General features: G+C 38.4%; 1 protein-coding gene across 4 annotated transcripts in view; it reads left to right on the forward strand.

Moving 5' to 3' along the window:
* The window catches only part of LOC122562628 (uncharacterized), a 44,856-nt gene that overhangs the window by 4,262 nt on the left and 13,058 nt on the right, over nt 1–27,536 (forward strand). For 3 of the 4 annotated variants that reach the window (XM_043715630.2, XM_087999992.1, XM_043715631.2), the window contains exons 2-5: nt 10,431–10,629; nt 16,088–16,278; nt 23,741–23,935; nt 24,815–24,967. In XM_043715630.2, the coding sequence (XP_043571565.1) occupies nt 10,431–10,629; nt 16,088–16,278; nt 23,741–23,935; nt 24,815–24,967 (738 nt within the window). The remainder of the gene's footprint in view (nt 1–10,430; nt 10,630–16,087; nt 16,279–23,740; nt 23,936–24,814; nt 24,968–27,536) is intronic. The other variant, XM_043715632.2, reaches the window with a different exon arrangement.

A 27,536-nucleotide genomic window follows, 5' to 3' on the forward strand; every position in this document is an offset into this window, starting at 1 on the left:
CTGACCTAAATTTGCTCAGAATTGACTTGATTTTAACATTCTCGTCTTTGTTCTCTACTCCTTCCATCCCTTTCTCTATGATCTCCTCCAGCCTATAACCCAACGTAACATTTATACTCTTCCAACTCTGGCTCTTGCAAATTTCGTTGCTTTCTGATTGGGAAAGTTAGCTGAAGGTATGATGCCAATAAACCCTGGAATTCACTTTCTTAACCTCTCCTACTCCCACCTATTTTAAGATGTTCTCTAAAACCCACCTTTTTGACAAAACCCTTGGTCACTGGTCTTAATATCTCTTTACATGGCTTGTTGACACATTTTCATTGTTGAAACTCCTGTAAAGCGCTCAGGATATTGATGGCATTTTATAACTGACTTGTCATTAACTTTCGGTGCAAAATTGTTATCTATGTAATTCATACAGTACAAAAGTAACAATTTTTACATTCAAAGTCAAAGCTCGTAATGTGGATAAGTATTGGATGTTGATTCTGTCCATCCCTAGAATGATCAAAGGAAATATAAACTCTCACATGATTATTGCATTTTGTGCATTACCTGCATCTTTTGCATTTCTGGCAGAACACGCTGTAACTATCATGGGACTATGTTACTGATCGTTTGCACCCTTACTGATGCAGAAAATGTTTGCTGTGGTCATAGATTTTGCAACTTAATCACAGTGCATTATTTTCAATGCAAACTCTTGAAGAATATGCTATAGTTATGTGATAGTTTTGTTTGTTTTATTTGATCATTAACTTTGATATTTAAACGTTTACAGCATATGCTCTCCTAAATGACAATGCATTTGTTTCTTTTTTTTTCCTGATGGAGATTGGAGTAAAGGGCAGTTGGAAAAGTGTTGTATTGATGCCCCTCAAATGAAGTGTCAGATAAAATGTTTTTTAAATTTTGTTAAGTCATGAGGGATATTAGTTCTCAAAGGGCCAAAAATTGAATTTTATTGATTTATTTTTAATATCAAGCATTTCCAGTAACTTAATGTTAAATCCTGTAAATTACCTGATTAGATACAATTGTGTACTGTCCTCAACATATAAGGTATCAAGCATAAAATGAACAAAGTATAGGAAGTACGAGAATTTTATTCAGTGCTGGCTAGTGATAACCTTCTTAATCAGATGTAAAAGTATGAGTTAAAGACGCAGACTGTAGAACTTGAGCACACAATCTATCTATGCTCACATTTCAGTACAGTACTGATTTTCAGATTAATTATTAAACCAAGGTCCCACTTTCCTTGACAGGTAAAGGATCCTGTGACATTATTTGCAATAGACAAAGGAGTGGCCCTCAATACTGGGCTATGTTTATTCTTAGAACAATTGCACTTAAAGCAGATTGATCTGGCCATTCATCGGATTGCAGTTTGTGGGATTTTGTAATGTGCTAATTGGGCAGTAGCATTTGCCTACTAACAGTGATTGAATTACAATTTGGCTGTAAACTGTTGCAGGACACCATTGGTGCCAGTAAATTAAAATTCTTCCTAACTCAGTTTATATTCAGAAAGATCATCCAGCTGATTAAGTTCCTAAAGCAAAATTCAGTTGTTAAAGCTTGCAACATAACGGATAACTAAACTGACTGTCCTTAATTAAACCTTGGTGCAGCCAGTACTCTGATTCTGTTAGCTTTTTTTTTGCAGCAGTTGAAGAGTCAGAAATAAATCAGTGGCAGAAAAAAACCAAACAAAGGAAAGCTTTTCTGACCATTGTTTGGAAAAGAAAACAAGTTCCAACTTAAAAAGACACCTCAAGCACTCATTATTGAGGAAGTAGTCTTTAAAAAAATGTTTTATTGGTCTCAGAATCATATCTTAATGCTTTGGATGTATTACTTTGGGCACTGGAATTGACAGCAGTGTCAAAGAGGAACAATTTCTCAGTAGAATGATGCTGTAAAAAGAACTATTCTATGGCTTGTCAATTTTATACCATGTATTAAAAATCTTGGGCAGAATGCAATGACCAGCTTAACTAATGAATGCTCACATTTGTTTGCCCTTTTTTAATACAGAAAAAACATCTTTGGACATTTCAGCAAATGTGTAAAGTACTTGACCTGTCTTCTTAAAGTTATGAACTTATGTAATCCAAATAACGTTGTAACTGATTAATTATGTAAAACAGGATGTGGTTGGCACTGGCTAGTCCAGTGTTTTTTGTCCATCCTTAACCACTGTCTAGAAGTTGTATATCGCTGACTTATTGAAATGCTGCAAACCACAGGATTTAGGTGTGCCTACTGTATTGTTGTGAAAGGCGTTCCAGGGTTTGAATCCAGCGAGTTGTATGAATAAATAAAAGTCAAACTAAAGATTGGAGCTTCCAGTCGGAAGGGTGTTATGAAACTTGAGAGTTCAGAAAAGATTTACAAGGATGTTGCCAGGGTTAGAGGATTTGAGCTATAGGGAGAGGGTGCATAGGCTGGGGCAGTTTTCCCTGGAGTGCAGAGACTGAGGGGTGACCTTATAAGATGTTTATAAAACCATGAGGGACATGGATAGGATAAACAAACAAGGTCTTTTCCCTGGGGTAGGGGAGTCCAGAAGTAGACGACATAGGTTCAGAGTGAGAGGGGAAAGATATGAAAGGGACCTAAGGGGCAACTTTTTCACACAGAGGGTGGTGCGTGTCTGGAAAGAGCTGCCAGAGGAAGTGGTGGAGGCTGGTACAATTACAGCAATTAAAAGGCATCTGGGTGGGTATATGAATAGGAAGGGTTCAGTGGGATATGGCCCAAGTGCTGGCAAATGGGACTAGATTAGGTCAGGATATCTGGTCGGCATGGATGAGTTGGACCAAACAGTCTGTTTACGTGTTGTACATCTCTATGACTCCAAAACTCTATGACTGAAAACAACAAATGCTGGAGATCACAGCAGGTCAGGCAGATTCCATGGAGAGAAAGCAAGCTAACATTTCGAATCTAGGTAACTCTTCATCTAGACTCAACATTAACTTGCTCTGTGGTTAAAAATAATGACTGCAGATGCTGGAAACCAGATTCTCGATCAGTGGTGCTGGAAGAGCACAGCAATTCAGGCAGCATCCGACGAGCAGCAAAATCGACGTTTCGGGCAAAAGCCCTTCATCAGGAATAAAGGCAGAGAGCCTGAAGCGTGGAGAGATAAGCTAGAGGAGGGTGAGGGTGGGGAGAAAGTAGCATAGAGTACAATAGGTGAGTGGGGGAGGAGATGAAGGTGATAGGTCAGGGAGGAGAGGGTGAAGTGGATAGGTGGAAAAGGAGCTAGGCAGGTCGGACAAGTCCGGACAAGTCAAGGGGACAGTGCGGCGCTGGAAGTTTGAAACTAGGAAGAGGTGGGGGAAGGGGAAATGAGGAAGCTGGTGCTGGAAGAGCACAGCAATTCAGGCAGCATCCGAGGACAGGCAAAATCGATGTTTCGGGCAAAAGCCCTTCATTTTATTCCTGATGAAGGGCTTTTGCCCGAAACGTCGATTTTGCCTGTCCTCGGATGCTGCCTGAATTGCTGTGCTCTTCCAGCACCACTGATCCAGAATCTGGTTTCCAGCATCTGCAGTCATTATGTTTACCGAAATGAGGAAGCTGTTGAAGTCCACATTGATGCCCTGGGGTTGAAGTGTTCCGAGGCGTCTGGTGGTGAGGGAGCGGCAGTGAAGGAGGCCCAGGACCTCCATGTCCTCGGCAGAGTGGGAGGGGGAGTTGAAATGGTGGGCCACGGGGCGGTGTGGTTGATTAGTGCGGGTGTCCCGGAGATGTTCCCTAAAGCGCTCTGCTAGGAGGCGCCCAGTCTCCCCAATGTAGAGGAGACCACATCAGGAGCAACGGATACAATAAATGATATTAGTTGATGAGCAGGTAAAACTTTGATGGATGTGGAAGGCTCCTTTAGGGCCTTGGATAGAGGTGAGGGAGGAGGTGTGGGCACAGGTTTTACAGTTCCTGCGGTGGCCGGGGAAAGTGCCAGGATGGGAGGGTGGGTCGTAGGGGGGCGTGGACCTGACCAGGTAGTCACAGAGGGAACGGTCTCCTTTTCCACCTATCCACTTAACCTTCTCTTCCCTGACCTATCATCTTCATCTCCTCCCCCACTCACCTATTGTACTCTATGCTACTTTCTCCCCACCCCCACCCTCCTCTAGCTTATCTCTCCACGCTTCAGGCTCTCTGCCTTTATTCCTGATGAAGGGCTTTTGCCCGAAATGTCGATTTTGCTGCTCGTCGGATGCTGCCTGAATTGCTGTGCTCTTCCAGCACCACTGATCCAGAAATAACTTACTCTGTGTCCGTGGATGCTGCCTGACCGCTGTGATTTCCAACATTTGTTATTTCAGTGCAGATTCCAGCATCTGCAGTAATTTGCTCCAAATGATTGAAGACTGTAGTCGCCTTCTTAAATTTTAGAGTGTAGTCTTATTTTCATTTTCTGTTTTGGTTTCTTTCCGCATTTCACTGAGCATTCTCTTTACTTTTTGGGATGGGAAGGTAAAGTAATTTGAGTCGTCAAGGATGTTTCAGCCAAACAGAAGTTTGTTGGTTGATATGAGGAGCTCACAACCAGAAAATTAACAATGCGGAAGTGCAGCCTATTGCTTTGTAGCACCTGAAGCTGAAAACATTTCTTCATTTTCATATCCTGTAGCATTAAGCTACATTTGCTATGTGTGATTCTCAAATGCAAATTTCCTAAATTTCATGTTCACAGAGCTGGTACTGTTTCAGTTGACAAGGAAATCCTAATGCAGCATTATAAACTGTCCTTCTGCTATATTGACAAGCCTGTCACAGACCATGACCAAATATCCATTTAATTGTTGTCTGCTAACTCTGCTGCCACTGCAGTTGGAGGGGGATGGTTGAAAGAGGATTACAGATGTTACCGCATTGGCATCCTTATCTCGCAGTGGCTGACATGCTCTCCACCTGTGTGTCTTCTACTTTTTTTTATATAAACAAAAAATATTTAGACATCCATGGATCATTCTGACCAAAAATCAAAGGGTCAACAAAAGTTTCCAAAGGAAAAATGACTGTGGTTAGCAATGCACCAAAATCCCTGCAGTGCCCGCTGGTCCCTAAACACTGCTGTGTGCCTTCTATGCTTTCCTGCACACCTAATAAGTGGATGTTATTTTAGTCCAAAAATAACCCACAAAAGATGTTGGATAAGAGTCCAGAATACTGATATTGCAATGTCATGGGGAGCAAAGGGCATGCAAAAGATGAAATGCTGAACTTCCTGCTACAGACTTTAGCTGAATTGAAGAACATTATGCGAAAGCATGTATTATTCTGGTACAGTTGGTTCTGCTATAATGCATGTTTCTTCAACTAGAATTGATTTTAATGCGATTGAAGAATTTAGACTGTTATTTGTAAAATGCAAACTTTCCTTACCTGTATTGGCTGTAACGTGATAACGACATTAATTGGAATGGTGCAGCTATTGCACAGTTTTCTTATAACGTGGGATTGCACAAGGACAGAACTATCACAAAATATCAGAATGGACTACTTTTTTCAAAATTCCAGAAAAGGTGAATTTGAAGCGTTGCATCAAGCGAGATAGGATCACGTTGTAGAAAATCAAGTTACGGAATTGTTCTGGTGCAAGATGTGGTCTTTTGGCCCACCATGCCTATATCAGCATTCTGAATGAGCATTTAGACTTAGTTTCATTGTCCAGGCTCTTCACCAAACTTGCACATTATTCCTCATAAAAATAATAACCTAATGCTGAATTGAATGCCTTTTCTATTTTGAATTTAGGGCACGTACTTTCCACAGTGATCGTGTATGATGATGAAGCCAAATATCTCTGAAGAAGCAGTTAGATGGTACAAGTATTCTCTGGATAGATCAGTGAAGTTGGGTCCGAATTATTTCCTATTAATCTACTCACAAGGTTGATATGAACGAGGAAACTAATGTACTGTAGCAGGTTAGTTTGCTACACTACATATCCACCTATTTAATTTGAATTTATCTAAAGCTTGTGGCATGGAGAGTGATTTTCTTTTGTCATAGGCTGTCAATACAATAATTTACTGTTAAACACATTTAAAACAAATAGGTTATGGTTGGTGGATAGCTTTTTTTTTGCCTAATCATTGTGGAAAAAGAATTTCCCAGAAGCAAACTTGAAGGAGATTAACATGGAGTGTTAATTATAAAAGATTGTAGACGTTACAGTAAAGGTAGATTAGGAACAAGGCTTTGAAAGAGACCAGAATAATCAGCGTTAAGTTACCTTATGAATGGTACGCACCAGCTTCTCGCTAAAATCATGTGAAAAAATACATTTGAGCTGAATTCAAAAAAGACAAAATTGAATTTTAACTTTTGCTGAAATTCTGGTAAGTTGTTATGGATAAATGTCAGACAGTGGTTTGAGAGAAATAAATTATTTGCTCTATTGTGTGTCCATTTGAACTCAAAAATGAAAGCATCAGTAATTTGTTTTATTTGCTATAAAATTAGCAGCCTTTGATATCTGAGTGTTTGAATCACTATTGGAGTATTCTCCTTTATCACTTGTCATGCAAATGTATGCCCTTCCTTTGCCACCCCCCTCCACATTATTAACGTTAGTCTTAACAATTCACCAAACAAGGAGATTTATCAAGGAATATCAGCCTTTTATTTTTATCTTTGTATGATTGCCTGTGAAGAATTTACTGTCCAGAGCAGACATCATATATGATAGCATGCTGTCTTAATTTTAATAAGACCTGATAGCAGTCAAGCTTCGAGATATTTTCATGTATGAAAACTGACAAACTTGCCAAGCCTAAGTAAATGTTAAAATAACTTTTGACAGCTTTTGCTTTTTTTCTTCATTGGATATAAATTTAAATAAAATATAATGTAAACAAAGGTCTTGAAAGACAATTCCATGTGCTGGCTACACAATGGTATATTGGTATACAATCTGTAAAGTGAGGCAATACGGTAAAAATATGGACCATATTGTATTCAATTTCTATTTGTTATGACGAAATATATGTTTTGTTTCTATTCCATTGTTCTTTTCAACAATATGGGCATCATGCTGGCACAGTGGTTAATACTGCTGCCTCATATCAGCAGGGACCCGTGTTCAATTCCAGCCTTGACTGACTTCCTGTGTGGAGTTTGCATACTCTCCCTGTGTCTATGTGGATTTCCTCTGGATGCACCAGTTTCCTTCCATGGTCACAAAGATGTGAAGGTTAAGTGGATTGGTCATGCTAAATTGCCCATCATGTCCATGGATATATAGGCTGAGTGGGTTCGTCATGGCAAAAATGTGGGTTATGGGTTAGGATTGAGGGCTGGATTGGGTGGGATGCTCTTCAGAAGGTCAATGCAGACTTGATGGGCCGAATGGCATCTTTCCATACTGTAGGGATTCTATATTGGAGCGGCACGGTGGCACAGTGGTTAGCACCTGGGATCCGGGTTTAATTCCAGCGTCTGGCTACTGTCTGTGTGGAGTTTGAACATTCGCCCCGTGTCTGCGTGGGTTTCCTCCCACAATGCAAAGATATGCAAGTTAAGTGAATTGTCCATGCTAAATTGCCCATAGTGTTTAGCAATGTTTAGGTTAGGTGCATTAGTCAGGGGTAAATCTGGAGTAATAGGGGAACGAGTTTGGGTGGGATGCTCTTCTGTCCAACAAGACCTTCTGAAGTGTCTGTTTCTACACCATAGGGATTCTATGATTCTAAAAAAAACTTGTTATACAGGTACAATGCGAATGATTTATAAGAAGGTGTCAAAATAGCAAATTTGGCACTCCAATTTGCATTACAGTAGCTGTAACAAAATGGTAACAGGTTACTTTTAAATAAAACAATTCTGTATGATTTTTGTATTAGTTGATGGAATATTTTGAAATAGCTATTGTTTACATTTGTTCAATTGCAATTGCCCTTTTAGTGTAGATTTTAGTCTGAGAGAATTGGCAAGGTTTTAAAAACATCTGTACTTTCTTTTCTAAATGTTTCTTAATTTCTCCTTGCTGAAAGCCTCTGTGTTTGACCAAGCTTCTTGTTCTCATTTTTAAAGGTGCATTTTAATTGCAAATTAATCTGTATTTTATCTTTTGTAATGAACACCGCAATTACAATTAAGCTAATTTTGTCTTGCAGTTTTCTCCACGACCCTTCACGTTTAAAGGCATTGATCATATTGGGGTATGATACTGTGTCCCATACTGAGGAATATAGAAATTCCATAAGTACTAAATGGATGCAACTGCCCTTGAGGCAGGTCATTGTTGTCAATATAATTAGGAGAAGCAGCTGTCTCTTCTGCTAATTACTTTTAAATAAGCTGTGGTGAATCTGACCAGTTCTTTAATTGATTAATCCCTATTCTGCAAAGAAGTTGAAGATGTTGTTTCCATTTAAACTCCTCTGGCTATATTTCTTCTGTGTCATTCTTTTCTGTAAGTTGTGAAGAAGATGCAATATAATAGAAAGAATGAAAAAGTGCATTATTGTCTTTATATATCATTGTCTATTTATTTATGATGAGGTTGATCTATGGAAGAAGCAAATGCCCTTACTTGTCTCTCACGTTAACCCTTCTGAAATATCTCTAGTACTGGGTATTTGTGATGTCACAGTGTCTGCCAACCAATCTTCTCTCCCTATAACTGAGCAATGACATCGGTAGCCATGTTATTTAGGGGATAATTACCATGAACCGATGTGTTGCAGTCCCATTATTATACACTTTGTGTATATGTAATGTCTTTGGGTCGACAATGGCACAGTGATAATGTCTCTGGACTAGTAGCCAGAAACCTGGCTACATGTGCTAGGGATGTGGGCTCAAGTCCCACCTTTACAGAAGGTGAAATTTGAACTTAGCTCTTTTGGCATAGTGGTAGTGTCCCTACTTCTGAGCCAAGAGGCCTGGGTTCAGGTCACAGATATGAGTCTGAACAGCCAGATTAAAATAACTAGTTCCTAAGATGAGGGCCATTGCAGAACGGTGGTAATGTCCTTCTGTGCCAGGAGACCTTGGTTCAAGTCTCACCTCTTCAAGAAGTATCTAATAACATCTTTGAACGGGTTGATTAGAAAATAACTACATGTGACGCTGTTAAAGTACCTATTCAAGATGGCTATGTGAATCCCTGATGGACTCAACCTGTAAGCCTCTCTTGGCTCATCCCAGAGATCATATTCTGTGGTAGTCTGGAATATGAAACTCTTACAGGCAGTTTAGTTTAAGTTATTACCTTGATTTACCAATGGCATTAATGATACACTGTAACATACCTACAAGCCAGGCTTGAGTTATCTAAGGTTTTAAAACCGTTAGCAGAGTAGCATCGCCAGCTCTTACCCCAAAAGAGCTCTCTCAGGCTACTCCCCTTGTTGCTGCAAATAAGCTGTCTTTATACAGAAATTGGTATTAAAATTACAAAAACACCACATGTCCTTAATCAGATAAGCAGCAATAAAATGGCAAAAGTTTGCAGAGGAAGAGAAACTCATTGACAGGTCTGAGTACACTTGATTAATTAAGCTACATGCACATCAAAGTGGGAACCCTGATCAAACCAGGCCAAATAGCCAATTTCTTTGGCTAGCTAACCTTCCCTTTTTAACAGTACATCATAACAAGGGACCAGTCTAAACTATGTGGAAAAGGTCATGAGGTAACCTCACTCAGCTAACATGTCCGGTATCGTTGTCCAACAAAATGGCTTTTTCTTTTAATATTATCTAAGATTCCCAGAATGCAAATTGAATTCATAACATTCCCTGTTCTCGAGCTCCAGGGAACAACACACAAACATTCAATCTATGACAAGCAAGGTTACACGCAAATCAGACCACAAAGTTAACCTTTCCACCAGCTTCTGTTTTCTCTCACTCACTCTCTTTCTCTTTCTCTCTCTTTCTCTTTTTCTCTTTCTCTCTCTCTCTCTCACACACACTCACACTCACACAAAATCAGGATTGTTCTATTTCATGCATATTCCATTCAGCTTATTAAATTACAATTTATTTTCCTATTGAGTATGAGTTTTGTTCAGAGTCTTTAATGTAAACCAGAATTCAGTTATCCATCATCCAATGTAAATATGCATAGCTGCCAGCCCGTTTGGTCAAAAGGAAAAACTGCCACCCATACCACCTTATTTACACCAATCCATTGATACTAAGAACAGATGTCCTTAATTACTCTCCCCGTGGTCAAGCACTTTCCTGCATATCCTGCTGCAGATGTGTAAGGCTAACAGTTTTCTCAATGCTTTCACTCCTCCAACTCCATATAGCTTACAAATTTAGTTTCATGATGAGTTGAATGAACATGGTACTAGAACATGAAAGATGATGTTAATACGCAATTAGTTCTTTAGAGATGGCATCTGGGTTACATTTATCTAATTATATTTTCTACCTTGATTTTGTGTGCAGACTCATCCATCAGTGAGAGTTAAAGGAACAGAGCATAACTACAATCCAGTTTTCTGCCAAGATGAAAAATGTTCTTCTAACTCTAAAGGTAGCCACATGCACTGTCCCTTTTGTAGTGTGACTGATGCCTACCAGGACCCTGTCATCTTGAGAGCACATTACAGAGTTAAACATGTTGACAAAGGGCTTGATTTTGCAGGTAAGGTAATAAATTTCACATCAACCCTTGAGGCCCATCAGACCTTTTCTCTTTACTATGTCTGAAAATTATTGAAAAGGGTCATTTAAAAAAAAAACTAGATACTAAATATTTATATATCATAAATAATAATAGAAAGCATTGAAATATACAGTCCACCTGCATCAAGGGAAGAGAAAAGAAAGATTATGAAACATCTTAGCGTTTTTTTGAATAAACCTGTTCGGGGATGTTTTATATCTCTCTGAAACTGGCCTGCTGGCCCAGAGGCAGGGATATTACCACTATAGCCAAGAACCCCTCACCTTAGGAGCTAGATTGTTTCTAACTAACATGTTTGGAGATATTGTTAAACTCACCTGAAGTAGGTGAGACTTGAACCTAGGCCTCCTCGCCCAAAGGGAAAGCCACTACCATTGCACCACAAGAACCCTTCCATCTTGGGAGCTATAATCTGTCCAATAAACCTTCCAGATCCAGTCATTATAAAGAATTTGATTTCTGAACAATTTTACAAAGTGGATCAAAAGATGATAAAATAAGAATTGAAAGTTATTCAAAAATGAATTAGGATCAATGTGAGCCAGTATATTCTATTATTTTTATTGCAACACTCAACCATGATGCCTACTTACTTATTGGTGTTTTGCTTCCATAAATAATTAAGTTGTGTGTTTTGTTTAAAGTTGATTATAGTCATGTAATCCTATTAAATCAGAGCCTCTTTGGTAAACTGCTGATATTATTACATAGTTGAAAGGAAAGTTGAACTCCGTCCCCAAGAATTATACCTGACCTAGAAAGAAATCTGAGAGGAAATGAAACAAATGAACTTTACAATGTCTACTGTGGCAACTGAAGAGCAAGTTCAAAAAAAGTTCAGAAAGCACAATGCCAGAACTTAGCTAAAGCTGCAGTTGTTGAGTCAGCTACAGTACCTGTATGTTCAATTTTCCTAGAAATATTATCGTTCTGATTAATTTCTCTAAGAAACATGCTATAGTCATTGAGAAACACTTAAATTTATCATTTAAAATTAATTTAGAAATATTACTGTCATTAAACTTCAGAAAGCACTTAGACAGTAACAATGCATTAATTGGTGGAAATCTTGAAAAGAAAAAGGCTGGGAATTTTATCTTTATAAGGCAGTGTCTGAGAGAAAGAGAAGTAATGTTTTGCGGTTCCACTCCAAAAAGCTACTTTAGAGAATATTGACCATGTTCTATGATGTTAGCGGGCTTTCTTTTCAAGGTGGTAAAACTTCTTAGAAATTCTTCTTCTAAGGTCGTGAATTTCCTTTCAATGATGCAAATTACGCGTCGCTTGAATGAATTTAATTTGAGATTAAAGAAGGCCTTATAGGATATTATTTCTGGCTATTGAGGCAATGTACTGCCTAATAACATACTGTAACATGACAACTGCAGCGCTCTAGTTTTCTAATATTTCAGAAATCATGGGAGGAGGAGGGAATTTGTCCCAGACATAAATTAACAAATATGAGAACCTGCAACCCAACTTGTAGGGAGTAGACACATTTTCACTTTGAATGCAACAATTTTGGGGACTCTTTGTAACCTATGCTGGAGAGACAGGGTTGTTATTTAAATATATTAATGAACTTGGTTCATCAGATTTTGGCTGCCATTTGTGATTTAAATTGGAAGTTGATTTGACTGGATGTCTTACTGTCAGGAAACCTACTAGCTAAATTTAGCTGTCTGTCCCTGACCGTTGAGCAGATTTTCTGCTGTGATCAAAGAACACCCACCCAAGCCCGTCTTATCAACCCAATGTTCTTTGGCTCTTTGCCTCTATGTTTTCCAGTGGACTCTTCCCCCACCCCATCATTAATTCACATTTTCCCAATTACCAAGGGCTGTACCATCCACTTTGCAATTTTGCCAGCACTTTGTTCCTCTAGTTTGCCAGTTGTTCCCTTCCAAAGCACCAACCTGAGGCTTCTCCGTTACTGAGAGCTCTGGCCAACTGCTCCAGTCAAACCTGGTCAGGGGCCCAGTAAGGATAGCCAAGCAGTCGAGCTGGGAAGGGGTTAGGGCCAATAGAAGATCAGTGTGAGTGATAAAAATCATTTATGTAGTTTTTGTTTTTGTCTTTGTCTAGTATTTCCAGAGTAAATATCCAGATAAGGACATTATCTGAAGTCCCTGACTCCAGCTGAGTCATGATGTGGAGGTGCTCGTGTTGGACTGGAGTGGACAAAGTTAAAAATCACAAGACACCAGGTTATAGTCCAATAGTTTTATTTGGAAGTACAAGCTTTCGGAGTGCTGCTCCTTCGTCAGGTGGCGAGATGGTCAGCTACCTGACAAAGGGGCAGCACTCCAAAAGCTTGTACTTCCAAATAAAATTACATGTATAGGCATTCTTGTTGGAGCATTTATGTGATGGGTAGCACGTCTTGGGGGCATTAGCACACTTAAATTGTGAACTGTCTCACATCCTCAGGCATTTACCAGGAACGAATGGAATTGGGTAAGGAAATGCAATTTGTGATTGGGAATCAACACAGTGATTTTGATCTTCGTGTGTGCATTGTATAGATATATAAAATGTATTTATATAATTACGTCTATGATAGTATGCAGAAAAAAATATCGACATGCTGGGACATTAGCCAAAATCCAGCTTTCTGAAAACATGAAATTTGAGGGTTGCTCCCATAACAGTGATTCAGTCATTGTATATTGATTCCCAGTTGACACACATTTTCAAAAAGGTAATAGCTTCAATAACTCTAGCCATTCCAATTTTGTATAATTGGAGTGAAAATGCAGGCCCCTAAAGTTTTACACCTATATCTATCTATATCTATAACTGCTTTTCATACAACGTTGGTATCCTTTTCTGACAGACAGCATGGTTTTCTACTTCACAATGTTAGACCTGAGTCGTCACAGCACTTTAAGAGTTGTCTCCTGTTACAACCAAAGCTGACAATACACCATTGATCTAGTCCCACTAGCCAAGTTGAATAGAAATATTTTATCCAGTTTCTAAGAAAACCAATTGCATATCCATAACGGGCTTCAAACAAAATCTATTAGCCACGTTCCTTAATAGCTACAGTTATTAACCTGAAATCTTGGAGACATAGCTGTTCAAGATATATAGTTTTGAGAAGTTTCTTCAATTATCCTTTCATGTAAACAAATAGATTTAATTCTAACGAGAGTTTTTTTTTCCCAGAAATGGGAGAAATCAGCTGGGTGGCTTGTTCATTGCAAGCATTTCTCCATTTCAGCTTAATCTTGGCAGCATTTTCTTCAGTTCAAATTGTTCTTAGCAGGCTTTCTTCCAAATCAACTAAATCTGATAAAACAAGGACATTTCCAAGCCAGTCGCTATTCACAAAGAAAGCAACAGATGTCTAAAGCAAGCCAGTCATGTACAAGCTTTGTATATAATAACACTTGGATTACCTGTTTTAGGAAACCACTCCACGTACACGCTCACCACCTTCCCCCATCATGGACAGCACAGGTTGTCTATTTCATTGGCACTTAATGTAAAATCTGGGCGAATCAAAAATCGAGCTCAGTCTTTCACTCAAGAATGCTGCATTTTGGACATCAGATCTATCTAGCTGAATATTTAAGGATTTAGTTACAGCAGGATGAAACACTATCTCAAATTTGCAAAACTTATATCCCATGTTATAAACAATATTCCTAAAATGCATTGATCCTGCAGCACTGTAAGTCTTAAATTGTTATTCCGTGCCTACTTGCCAGTAGAACACTGCAATAACAATCCACTCTACATTTTGTTTAATGGAAATCAAAATGGACTTCCTTTTCCAGCAATTTAAGTAAGTAATCATAGCCTGTTTTAAAACTTTCCAGAAGCTGGATTATTTCTGCTTCAGGGTAAAGACTGATTTGAGTTTGGAAAAATTATTTGAGGTTTTCTTTGCTTCTCTCCAGCTTAATTAATATCAAGTAGGTATTTTGTGAATGCTACTAAAATGACGATAGATAGAAGCTGTGATTTGTGAATTATTCAAATTAACAGGTGTGTATTACACTAAAGTCATTTTTCAAAATCCCATATTGGTAAAAGTGAAATAAGATAATATACGGTGCAAAATGTTACTCAGGGCATTGTTACAGTGGTAATGGCTTTTTGCTATGCAACAAATAATCTAAAAATAGTGTAATCACAGATGTGTTATCCCAGTCTACAATGTCATTTTTGTTTTACCCTATTTCATAATTTTTCTTCACTATTTTAGTATTTGCCATTCTTCATCCAAATCTCTGTTGTCTAATTGGTTTAAATTAACATCCCATCTCTATGACTATGACTCTATAATTACTTTTGAATGCTTAGGCATGTTTTATTGAATCATTGGTGTTTACCTAAAACCTCGGACAGCCTAACTGAGAATAACAAATCACAGCTAAGAGACTTTATGGGATGAATGCACTTACCTCATTCTGGGAGACAATACCACATAAGAAATAGGTACAGGCAGAGGCCATTCAGCTGCTTGACCCTATGCAGCATTCAATGAGATCATGTCAGAACTGATCTTGGTTTCAACTGCACTTTATAAACTGATCCTTATAACCATTGATTTCCATAGATCAAATATCTCTGTCTCAGCCTTGAATGTATTAAATGACTCAGTCTCCAAAGATTTCTGGGATGAAAAATTTCAAAGGCTCTTGACCCTTTAAGGGAAGAAATTCTTGGTTGCCTCCATCTTAAGTAGATAACTCCTTATTCTATTTTGTTTGTTATTTACCCTCTCAAACCCCATCAGAATCATTTGTTTTCACTAGCATCACCTGTCAATTCTTCTGACTCAAATTAGTACCCAAATATAACACAAGTGTCATAAACCACCTTTCTTATTTGATATAAATATGTAAGTATTATTCATCTCGGTTTTACCCTATGAAATGTCACCCAGTAAGCAAACAGTGGGATTGTTTTTGGCAAATTGGTATCATTGTGTAGTTTTCCTTTATGGCCACATAATAGCTATGAACAGTAGGCAAAAATACAAAATGGTATTAAAGATGATATGCAAACTCATATTGAGGACTAAACATTTTTGTCATCTAGCTGCCAGGATTAATATTTGGCATGTGTCGTATACAACATAATCTATTCAGCTTCAACCATGTACTTAAACACCAATATCAGAAGAAATTACCTCTCTGTGCTGAACTATAAACAAATTAGAAACCAATTTAAGAGTAATCAAGTTCAGTTAACATTAGAAGTTTGTTCTGGATTGATAAGACTTTTCCCATTCAATCAACTTGCATTAAATTCAGGTTCGGTTGGTAAAGGTTAAAGTCAAGTGAATATATTCTCTAACTTTTGAAGAAATAATCATTTATTTATACATTTGGGTGCACTTAATGGTTCACTTTGAATGTTACGAAGATGCTTAAAGAGGTTTTCTTTCCATATTTACCAGGTTTGAAGATACTTCGCTGTTGTAATCACTGTGACATCATTGGAACTATCAAAGAAGAAAAGAAATTTAAAGGTGCACACTGGCACTGCTACCGCTGTCGAAATGGTTTCAATAGACGTGATGAAGCTATCAAGCATTACAAAACTCATTTCCGCAACCCTCATACGACTTTTCAAATTCAAATTACACAAGTGAGTTCAAAATGATCAAGGTGCTCAAAGATCTGGAGACTGCTTTTGATACCAACACATATATTTAAGGACAAGCGGCCTGGAAGTTGAGTTAAAAACATCTCCCCTCCCTTATCCTTGCTTCCCCACCGCTCTGCCAGCACCTACCTGCAGTAACTGCAGAAATCCCAATGCTCTGACATTCTCATGGCCAGTAACAAATTAATTGCCCTCAAGGTGCCCGTTAACTATCAACAGTTTGTCACTTGCAATCAAATGAGGCTGGGACCTCAAAATAGCAGCTACCTGACTTTATTTGGGCAGGGAAAGTATCTGACTTTGTTCACCAGCTCCATCGACCAGCTGAATGTTCAACTCAATTCCGTTATATTTATGTAGAACTTGCTTGTCCTTTATTTTGTTGGTAAGACTTAAACCTGCTAATGAGGGGACAATTTTCAGCTATTCCTGGAATTTTGGTTGAACCTGTCAATTGTGATGTGTAATCCTTATTTAATATTTCTGAAACTCAAGTGATGAAATTTTCAGAAAGAACTACATTTTTTTTATGCACTGCTTTCACAGTGGTCAAATTTTAACATTTTGCCTTAGTAATGATCTTTTTGAGATGTTGTACATTTTAGACCACTTACTTTGAAATGCTATGAAAGAAATTCCATATTTTTAATTTGCTCTATACGTTGCATTTAGGAACCTATAACAGAAAACTTTTTTGCCTAAATTCATTCATTCATGCATTTAATTTCACCTTTCTGATTCAGCTTAATTGTTTAGTTTTGGTTATTAGCTACGATTGCAACACTTTTTTTGATTTGTCTCACTCCTGAGGAATATGCCTCTCTGCTTATAGATTGCTGAAAAGAGAAGTGAAGAGTAAGGTGCTAGAAAGGGACAATAGCTTAGTTGTAAAGAAATCATTTTTGTAGTTGGGAGGGAAGTATCAATGTAAAGAGACTTGTGGACCTTTGAGAGGATAGGGACAAAGTCAGTGAAGGATTAATATTTCTAAGAATTTGGTTGACCATAACAATACTATTGTGTGTTTTGCTGCACTAATTTAAAATTTTGAATTTTTCAAACTGCTACTGCTGCAACAATACAGCCAGTGCAGTTGTTGACAAATAACTAGTAATGGATGTTAGAATACTGTTAACTTACTTTCTAACAACATTATGATTTCAGCTCTTCAGTTTGGGTCAAATTGACTGTTTTAATTCACTTTTGAGTTTCTCCCACATCTGGGGCAATTGTCATGAACTGTGTAGGACAGATTTGGACTGTACTTGTCCACGTGCATAATAGCCTTTTAAAGATGGCAGGGTGCTGGGCTATTCCAGAATATCCCAGCTGTGGCACATTTTCCTGGCTATGATGCATAGTAGAGTTGAACAAGCATCAGACATGAGATGCCACAGTGGTTTGTGTAAATGAGTCAAGTTTGGGAAGATAGTATAAGAAATTTTGATGGGCCTTCAGAGAGACACTTACGATGAAACTTGATGAAATTGACACTTGGCCAAAATAAAGATTCAGCTCAATGTTTGTAGTTCTCTTTAAAAGCTACCTATAAAAATTAATCCTGTCTGCTATGAATACATTGCAACACTACTGTAATTGATTTACTTTGTTATATTTAAATCTTCTGCAAATCAGTGATGTAGAGTGGAGGTCATTAATTGGCAACAATCTTAGAGTATTTAGACAAGGGTTGTTGGGGAGAGGTGAAAGTGAGGTCTGCAGATGCTGGAGATCAAAGTTGAAACTTTATTGCTGGAACAGCACAGCAGGTCAGGCAGCATCCAGGGAACAGGAGATTCGACGTTTCGGGCACAGGCCCTTCTTCAGGAATCCTGAAGAAGGGCCTGTGCCCGAAACGTCGAATCTCCTGTTCCCTGGATGCTGCCTGACCTGTGCTGTTCCAGCAATAAAGTTTCAACTTGTTGGGGAGAGGTATCAATAGTTAAATATAGTATGCCTCATTTTTTTAAATTTATGTTTGTTTTGCTGCTTTCTGTGTAACTTTAGTTTTTAAGGAAATGTAAGTTACAGATGAACCTTTTGAAATAATTTATTGGATTTTCATTTTTTCATATTTGTTCTTTCATCTAGCAGCCGCATTGATGGAGCTTGCTCTATGACAGCAAGTAAATTTGATGAATGTCAACTGAATCTCAGTTTTAGACCCATCATTGTACTGTTTGCAACCACATCTAAAGACTTGTGTTCCTTTGATGTTTAAATTCATTTGCATTAATTATTGACTTTGAAGAAGATAAATGAAATTTGGCACTTCTTGGTTTTCCATCACCAGAATTCCATTCTGCCTTATTGGGAAAAATGTTACATTTAAACATTTCAAGACTACTTTAAATCTTCACCCAAGTATGAAAGGGAAAATTGCAACTACCGCAAGAGACAAAAGAGATGAAGATATTAGCCTAGTGTCTGTTGGTTTCAAAAGGACATATCGAATGTTATTTTTGTTCATTGTTGCATACTGACTGCTGGGGAGTAGGAGTGAATCTTTTAACTAGGAGTGTTCCCATGCATTTTCCAGCCTCATTCTGCTAGGTGGTGAAGGTAGTGGCTTTAGAAGGTGATTGCACAGTGGTGAGTTGCCCGAGTAAAGCCTGTATGTGGTACATACAAAATCGGGGAATGGATGTTTAAGTTAGTAGATGGAGTATAGCTGGCATAGGCTAATTTGACTCTGATGTTGTTGAGCTCTTGAATATTGTTGAATTGTTAATGTTGAACTCATCCAGACCATTCAAGAGTACTCCACAGCACATTCCGGAGGATCTTTAACTGTACCCACACTGATTCTACGCCTTCCGATCCTATGTTGTTTCTTACTGTTGATTTAGTTTCATTTCTTACAAGACAACCCCGCATTCTCTACCCATCTGCCTGTCCTCTCAATAGGACACATGTCGTTGGATATTTAGTTCCCCGCCCTGATCCCCTTGCTGTAGTGTCTCTGTGATGCATCCTTTCCCTTTCCTGAGATAACAAGAGTTCAGAGACAGTATGTTCCTGTTAGTGTAAGGGCAAGGCTGATAGGTATAGGGAATGCTGAATGACTAGATAAATTGAAATGCTAGTCAAGAAAAAGAGGCATATGTCAGGTGTAGACAGCTGATCAAGTGAATCCCTCAAGGAGTATAAGGCTGTAGGAGTATATTCGGGTGAAATCAGGAGGGCAAAAAGGGATATAAGATAGCTTTGGCAATAGAGTCAAGGAGAATCCAAAGTGATGCAATTAAAGACGTTTAAGGGCAAAAGAATAACTGGAGAGAGAATAGGGCCCTTTAAAGATCAATGTGGCCATCTATGTGTGGGACCACAGGAGGTGGGTGAGACACTAAACAAATATTTCATGTCCGTGTTTACTGTGGCGAAGGATGTGGAAGGTAGGGTACTTGGGGAAATAAATAGTGATGTCTTGGGTAGAGTTCATATTAGAAAAGAGGAGGTGATGGAGGTCATTAAAAAGTATAAAGGTAGATAAATCCCCAGAACCTGATCAGATGTACCCCTAGAACTTTGGGGGAAGCTAGGAAAGAGATTGTTGGTCCCCTTGCTGAGATATCTATATCATTGATGGCCACTGGTGAGGTGCTGGAAGGCTAGAGGTCGGCTAATGTACCATTATTTAAGAAAGGCTATAAGGAAAAGCCAGGGAACTATGGACCGGTGAGCCTTATATCAGTGGAGGATAAGTTGTTTGGAGGGGATTCTGAGGAATGAGATTTACATGCATCTGGAAAGGCAAGGGCTGATTTGGAATAGTCAACATGGCTTTGTGCGTGGGAAATTATGTCTCGCTAACTTGATTGAGATTTTTGAAGAGGTATTAAAGAAGATTGAAGGCAGAGCAGTAGACGTCTATATGGACTTCAGCAAAGCATTCAACAAGATTCCACATGGTAGACTGGTTAATAATGTTAGATCCCATGGGGTCCAAGGAGAGTTAGCCAGTTGGGTACAAAATTGGTTTGAAAGTAGGAGACAGGGTTGTGATAGAGGATTGGTTTCCAGACTGGAAGCCTGTGAACAGCCACAAGGATCAGTGCTGGGTCCATAGCTTGTTGTCATTTATGTAAATAATTTGGATGTGAATATAGGAGGTATGGTTAGTAAGTTTGCAGATGACACCAAATAGGTGGTGTAGTGGACAGTGAAAATTATTTCCGGGTACAACAGGACCTTGATCGGATGGGCCAATGGACTAAGGAGTGACAGGTGGACTATAGCTTTGATAAATGTGAGGTGTTACATTTTGCTAGGGCAAACCCGGGCCGGACTGGTATGATTAATGATCAGGCCCTGGGGAGTGCTGCTGAATGAAGAGACTTGGGGTCGCAGGTAGACATGGTGGTGAAAAAAGCATTTGGCATGCTTTCTTTCATTGGTTATAACATTGAGTGTAGGAGTTGGGAGGTCATTGGTGAGGCCACTTTTAGAGTATTGGTAGTATAATTCTGGTTGTCGTTCTGAAGGAAAGATGTTGTTAAACTTGAAGGGGTTTAAAACAATTTACAAGGATGTTGGTGAACTGGAGCGTTTGAGCTATGGTGGGAGACTGAATAAGCTGGGGCTTTTGTTTTCCCTGGAGCATTGGATGCTGAGGGGTGACCTTACAGAGGTTTATAAAGTCATGCAGGAAATGGATAGGGTGAATAGTCAAGGTCTTTTTCCTAGCATGGGGGGAGTCTAAAACTAGGTTTAAGGTGAGAGGTGAAAGATTTAAAAAGAGTCTGAGGAGTCGCTCTTTCACGCAGATGGTGGTACATGTATGGAACAAGCTACCAGAGGAAGTGGTGGAGGCAGGTACAAATACAGCATTTAAAAGACAACTGGATGATTATATGAATAGGAAGGGTTTAGAAGGATATGGGCCAAATGCTGGCAAATGGGATTAGATCAGATTTCAATATCTGGTCAGCACGGACAATTTGGACCAAAGTGTCTGTTTCCATGCTGTGTAACTCTAGGATTCTATAACCCCTGCAAATGGTAAAATTCACGAGTGTGGAGCTTGTTAAAAATCAGCTTGTTTAAAAATTATAGATATGTGATTTTTGCCTGAAGGTGTTGATTTTTGTTGTTAGTTATTTTTCAGCACAGACAGACGAATTTCTGGTTTTGTAGATACGAAGATTGACTATACCTTTTCTCATACTGCGCACATTTAAGTACACCACTCTCAGTCCCGTTGTTGACCACCCTCCTTCTCACGGTTATCCCCTTATTCACTGTGTCTGACGTTAGATTCCTGAGTCTTTCCATACTTTCTGTCTCATTACTTGTTTTGGAAACTTTAAATAACCTCTCCTGAGCAATTCCCTCCGCCGCTCTCCCCTAGCATTAACTAGTTTAAAATCAATGTGCCTTGATTTGTGCCATCAATCCATCTACCTTATTCTGAATGCTTCATGCATTAATTTACAAAGCCTTTAAATTCTACCGCTTGTAAAGTCCTGCTTAATCATTGTCTTGTGTGTGCTGGCCGACATCAGCACCAGATTGTGAAATACCCTGATTTTTAAAATTCTCATTTGGATTTTCAAATTCATTAATGGCTTTGCCTCTCCTAAAGCCTGAACTTTAGAACACTCCCCCTCCTCTTACCCTGCACCCTGCAAAGAATACATGTACTCCATTTATCTAATTATCAAACCTCTTTTTTTTTTAAGATGCTTCTCAAAATCTTTGGTCACCTGCTTTAATATCTCAATACCCACTGTCAAATTTTGTTTGATAACATTCCTGGGATGCCTTGTGGCCTTTGTTATTGGTGCAATATCAATATAAGTTGTCATCATAATACTGACAGATTATACCATTTGAGTTGTTTAATGTGGAGTGTCAAGGAGATTACAGAGAGAAGGTGGCCATGAAACTGGGAATGAAAAAAAGGGGAAAAGCAAAAAAATGCACTTTTTGAAATAGTCATTGATCTTAACATAGAACATTGTGGCTTGGATTTTTGGTTAATGGTAAAGGGTTAGTGCTCATCACCTACTACATTTAAAGATTGCTTGTAGAAGGTATTAGCATAGCAATTTGGGTTTATTAAGAGCACAATTTCACAAGGGATTTGTAACTTCTATGGGCAGGGCAAACAAAAGTGTGTCTCTTCAATCAATCAGATTAGAGAATCCTTATTAAGGTAAACAATCGGAAGTTATACACTTTTTTGAAAAAAGTGTTAAATCACGTATAGAAAACAAAATCAGAGTGAAATAAAGAAATAACAAAAAAGATAAGCAGAACAAGTTTAAAAAAATTTGAGTCTCCGGCTCTTCTGTGTTTCAGTGCAGAATCTCTTGGTAAAGTATTAGTGTCACGAAACCCATGGAAGAAATGACAAACATGGACATTAGAAAGATGGTGTATAATTTAACTCCACATGTGAACGTTGGAAGTCATTTGCAGAGGAACGTTGATTATCTGAAGGACATGGGTGGGGGGGTATTTTGTTTGGTTAATCGAATGCCAGATAGCAAAGTTTAGCCAAGCATCGGGACCTTGCGATCTTACCGGATAATCCGATATTTGGATAATCGAATGACAGATAATTGAGGTTCCTCTGTACTTTGTGATAGTATTGAGTGCTGATAATCACACTCTAACTGCTCTCTTATTTTGTGTTAATGATTAATTTATTTGCAAATTACTAATTAGAGCAGGTAGATTCAGCTACCAGCTCCTATATATACTCAATTGTAGTATCTGATATTCAGTGTGGAAACACTATAAAGGAAAGATGTGATACTGTTGAGAATGTTCTTCTATACCGAATTGAGTTTTCAAATGATCCAGCTTGGGAGTTGTAGAATGATTCAATGAGTCAGCATATTGTTCTTTTACACCTGGAATGCAGTCCAACTTGGATGCATCAGATGTCAAGAGTTTGTACAGTTTTAATCCATCCTGGTGGTTTAATGAAGATAACTATCATCACATGGGAAATCTCTCTCAGGTTGAGAAATTATTATCACAAAAAGACCTAGGATTCAATATGATGTGCATTTAGACTATTGTCCACTTCATCGCGTTAAATTCATCACATTTTCAAGTATAAATAAAATTAGAGTCAGTTTGCATACTGGGTTTGAAAAGTGGAATGTGAATTGGGAACCAGGAGACTTTTAGGAGAACCATTAGTGTACTCGCCAATATAATGCGATATACCATGCACATATAAAAATAACACCATTGTGTAGGTTCGGTAAAGCTGGATGGCTAGCAGGTCCAACTTTGCCCAAGATAAAACTTGAACCATTCAGGTAGAGTGTGGGCAATTCGAAGTATTTGTGAATGCTAATTATATAATCTATTTTAAAAACCTATTTATGCAACTTATAAATTTATTTCTAATCAAAGATTGATTTAAAATAGATTTACCAATATTGTTGTGATAATATGTTGTGCGCAATCTCTTCTTTTGTTTTAGGAGGTAAATAGTCGACAGTATTACGAACAAAGTGCAGAAGCTCATCATAAAGCTTATGGAGGCAACCACATTACCTCTGGTGGGACAATGGATATCACGCCATTTAGTCCTGTTGTGACAGAAGTAGCCATTAACACAACAACCTCGACTCTTACCACGGGGAAGAATGATACTATTGTAGGACAGGCTGCAAAGGTATGTCAACAAAGCACATTGGAAATTAAGTGATTTTGTTTTGTAACCCCAATTTTGTCCAGTCATAATCTTTCAGTACCATGGTCTTCCCATTCACATGGAAAGTTGATCCCCATGTGGTGCAGCAAAATCTGTGACAAAATATCTTGAATAAACTGTATAAATTAGTCAAATCATTTTAGATGAGGATTATGTATGTACAAGTAATTTTGCTTGAGGTTGCATACACATCTAGATGTTTTCATGCCATTATTTAATTTCATGTTTGTCACACAATTTTTAAGCACAGGAAATATAGATGAGCTATTCAGATATCTATTTAGTAGTCAAACCTATTGAAGGTAAAAATGAAAGTGGAAACAAGTTTATGAAATCTTGTTAAAATTGACTTTGTTTTACATTAAATTGCAGAAATAAATTTGAGGGTCTGGAATTTCAAACTTCCAAAGTTAATTTTCATATTTATACTGTCTTCCCAGTTTCAGTAGTGTTCAGGTTTTATTCTTTTAAAAAGATGGTGTCGACTAATAGCTGTGTATATATGGATTAAATCAAAAGCAAAGGTAGTGCTAAAAATAGAATAATCATTAACAATAATATTTCATCTTTAAAATCATTCAAATTACAAGACTGGCTGGTTTATATTGGACACTCATGTCACATTTTATAATTAAATGTTCAGTTTTGTAGGTATTAGGCAACGTGCTAGAAATATAAGCCCTCCTGATTGGAGTTCTAATATACTTCTGATGTATGTTACCTAAATTTTAAGAATAGCCAAGTATTTGATTCACAAAGTAGGTACTCATGAACAGTTCAACATCTCAGTCTTAGTAATAATTAACAATGGATTTTTTTTTTATGTTATCTTTTTAAAAGGATGGCAATCTGACCAATGGTATCACTGCTGATGCCAAAGAATCTATGGGCTCTACGTCAGCAGATGATCATCAAACTCTGGTACTTATGGACCCAGATGGGGAAAATGGAGAGCTTGTGTACAGTGATACTGCAAACCTAGTTGTAGAACAGGTAAAATTCTAATTCATTTAACTTTTTTTATTATTTTGTGTTGTGCCATACTGAATGGACTAACTTTTCAGTTGGGTTGTTGAAGGTGGTGTTCATATTTATTTTGCTTCTCTCTTCACATCTCATTGAGTAGAAGAGTTACGTAAACCAGGAAGGATCCAGATTTGGTCTCCAGTTTGATGATGGTCTCGGGTGACCTCGCAACACCAAACTGCTTTTTCATTAGCAAGTTTGTTGGAATGGAGCATGGATTTTCCTGGAAGTTTCAAGTTGTCTGGGAACGTAAAGTGCTATAAAATGCTCACTGCAACAGTAAGACCCCACAGTTCATGCCATCACCTGGTCATCCCACTCTGGCTTGGTGACTTCAACACTGCCTTGACACTGCTGCAGAGAAAGGTGGGCTGGGACCTTATAGAGGCTTGTAAAATCATGAGGGTCAAGTATAGGGTAAATAGACAAGGTCTTTCCCCTGGGTTCGGGGAGTCCAGAACTAGAGGGCATAGGTTTAGACTGAGAGGGGAAAGATTTAAAAGGGATGTAAGGGGCAACTTCTTCACGAAAAGCATGGCGCTTTTATGGAATGATCTGCCAGAGGAAGTGATAGAGGCTGGTACAGTTACAACATTTAAAAGGCATTTGTATGGGTATATGAATAGGAAAGGTTTAGAGGGATATTGAGCCAAGTACTGGCAAATGGAACTGGATCAAGCTGGACCAAAGGGTCTGTTTCCATGCTGTACATTTCTATGATTCTGCTAGGGGTCAGTGGACTAGGGTCGGGAAATGGGAAGAGAGACATGTATGCTGTGTACAGTGTCTAATGGAGGATGCTGTATAGTATGTCAGCCAGTAAACCTAATTTTGGTAAATGCTGGCAACAAAAGGACTCCAGATTGACAAAACTATGTGGCCATTATTATAGTTAACAACAGTTTTTTGTTTCTTTCCCCTGAGAGTCATTGAAACTGTGCTGTAAGTTATGTTCCCAGTTTGCTACCCTCAGAATTTCCCTGCTTTTGATTTAGGCAACCAAGTTCCAAAGTGTTCCAAAGCGATGCTTAAATTTTTATAAATTAGTGAGTGTTAGATCTTAATTACTGCTTATCAGAAGCAGTAACTGGGCTCCTTTTGAAATTATGGACATTGCTTTAAGTTCCAGGTGGAAAGTATTAAGTTAAATTGCCAGGTTTCTACTGCCTGTAACTGTAAGAACTGTGTTTGGATCCTTCTATATTTAAAATAATGGCTCTAAGCAATTTTCTGGAACAGTTCCACAAATAAGAAAGACAGTCTCCTTCAGATGTAAGGCTTTGACATTCACTCACTGCCTGGTTTAAACCAGCAATGAGTCAGCATAGATATTATTTAAGGCAGATAGCATTTCATTGTGCTCTATACCAGACCTGGGTTAAATGGAAAATGAGCACAGCATGTCTAGACTGCTGCTGCGTTTCCCTGTAGGTTATTGCTATTTTAATGTGTTGGCTGAGATGATGCATTACTGTTATGTTTTGCTTGAATGCATTAGTCCTGCAGAATAGTCTAAATGTCCTCTGCTTTTCATGCAACCTATCATCACAGATATTCAGACAACTACTTCTACTTTTGTTTTTACGTGACCATGTAAAATGAAATAGATACTTTTCCAACAGAAGACTTGACAGCTGTGAAAGTTTGTATATCTAAAGTATTGTTTTTTTTTATTCTTCTATTATTGCATCACCATTTGTTTTTGGTCATGCTTTAATAGGTACTAAATACCAAGAAGATGGGGATGTATGATCTGTCAGTAATTTCTCCTCTATGGGAAAGTGAACAATTTTCTTTTCAGGATTGCATGGCACATGGGGTAAACCATGATGTTAGGCATTCAGTGCCTGATTGAGAAACCCAGTGTTGGGAAGTGGGTGTCCATCAAGAGCTACCCATCTGTCCTTGCTACCAAACCTCTTCCTACCTCTCCCCTGTGATTTACCTCCTTCCATCTGTGTCTCCCTGTGACCATAGAGTCGCAGCATGGAAACAGACCCTTCAATCCAAACAGTCCATGCTGACCATGTTTCCAAGCTAAACAAGTCCCACCTGCCTGCGTTTGGCCCATATCCCGCCAAACCTTTCCTATTCAAGTACTTATCCATATGTCTTTTAAACATTGTAACTCTACCTGCATCCATCACTTCCTCTGGCAGTTCATTCCGCACACGAACCAGTCTCTGTGTAAAAGAACAGTTGCCCCTCGTCCTTTTTAAACCTTTTTCCCTTCACCTTAAAATATACCCCCTTGTTTTGAATTATCCCACCTTGGGGAAAAAACCCTTGCTACTCACCTTAACCTAGGCTCAGGACTGTGTCATATTAGTATAAGGCTGATGTCTTCCTACTGACACCGCCATTCAACAGAGATTCTTGATCCCAGGGAAAATTCATATTAGCCTGTCAAATGCTATATCTGGCATGAGACCTCTGTCACCTCCTCCTTTAAAATCACTCAATCCTGTCAATTGTAACGTTTTTTCTTCCCTGTTCACCTCTTTAAAATATGAACATCAATCACTCCCTTCCTCTT

Source organism: Chiloscyllium plagiosum, unplaced genomic scaffold, assembly GCF_037043375.1.
Source record: "Chiloscyllium plagiosum isolate Xiang-an unplaced genomic scaffold, Cpla_swu_hap1 HiC_scaffold_24, whole genome shotgun sequence".
NCBI lineage: Eukaryota > Metazoa > Chordata > Chondrichthyes > Orectolobiformes > Hemiscylliidae > Chiloscyllium > Chiloscyllium plagiosum.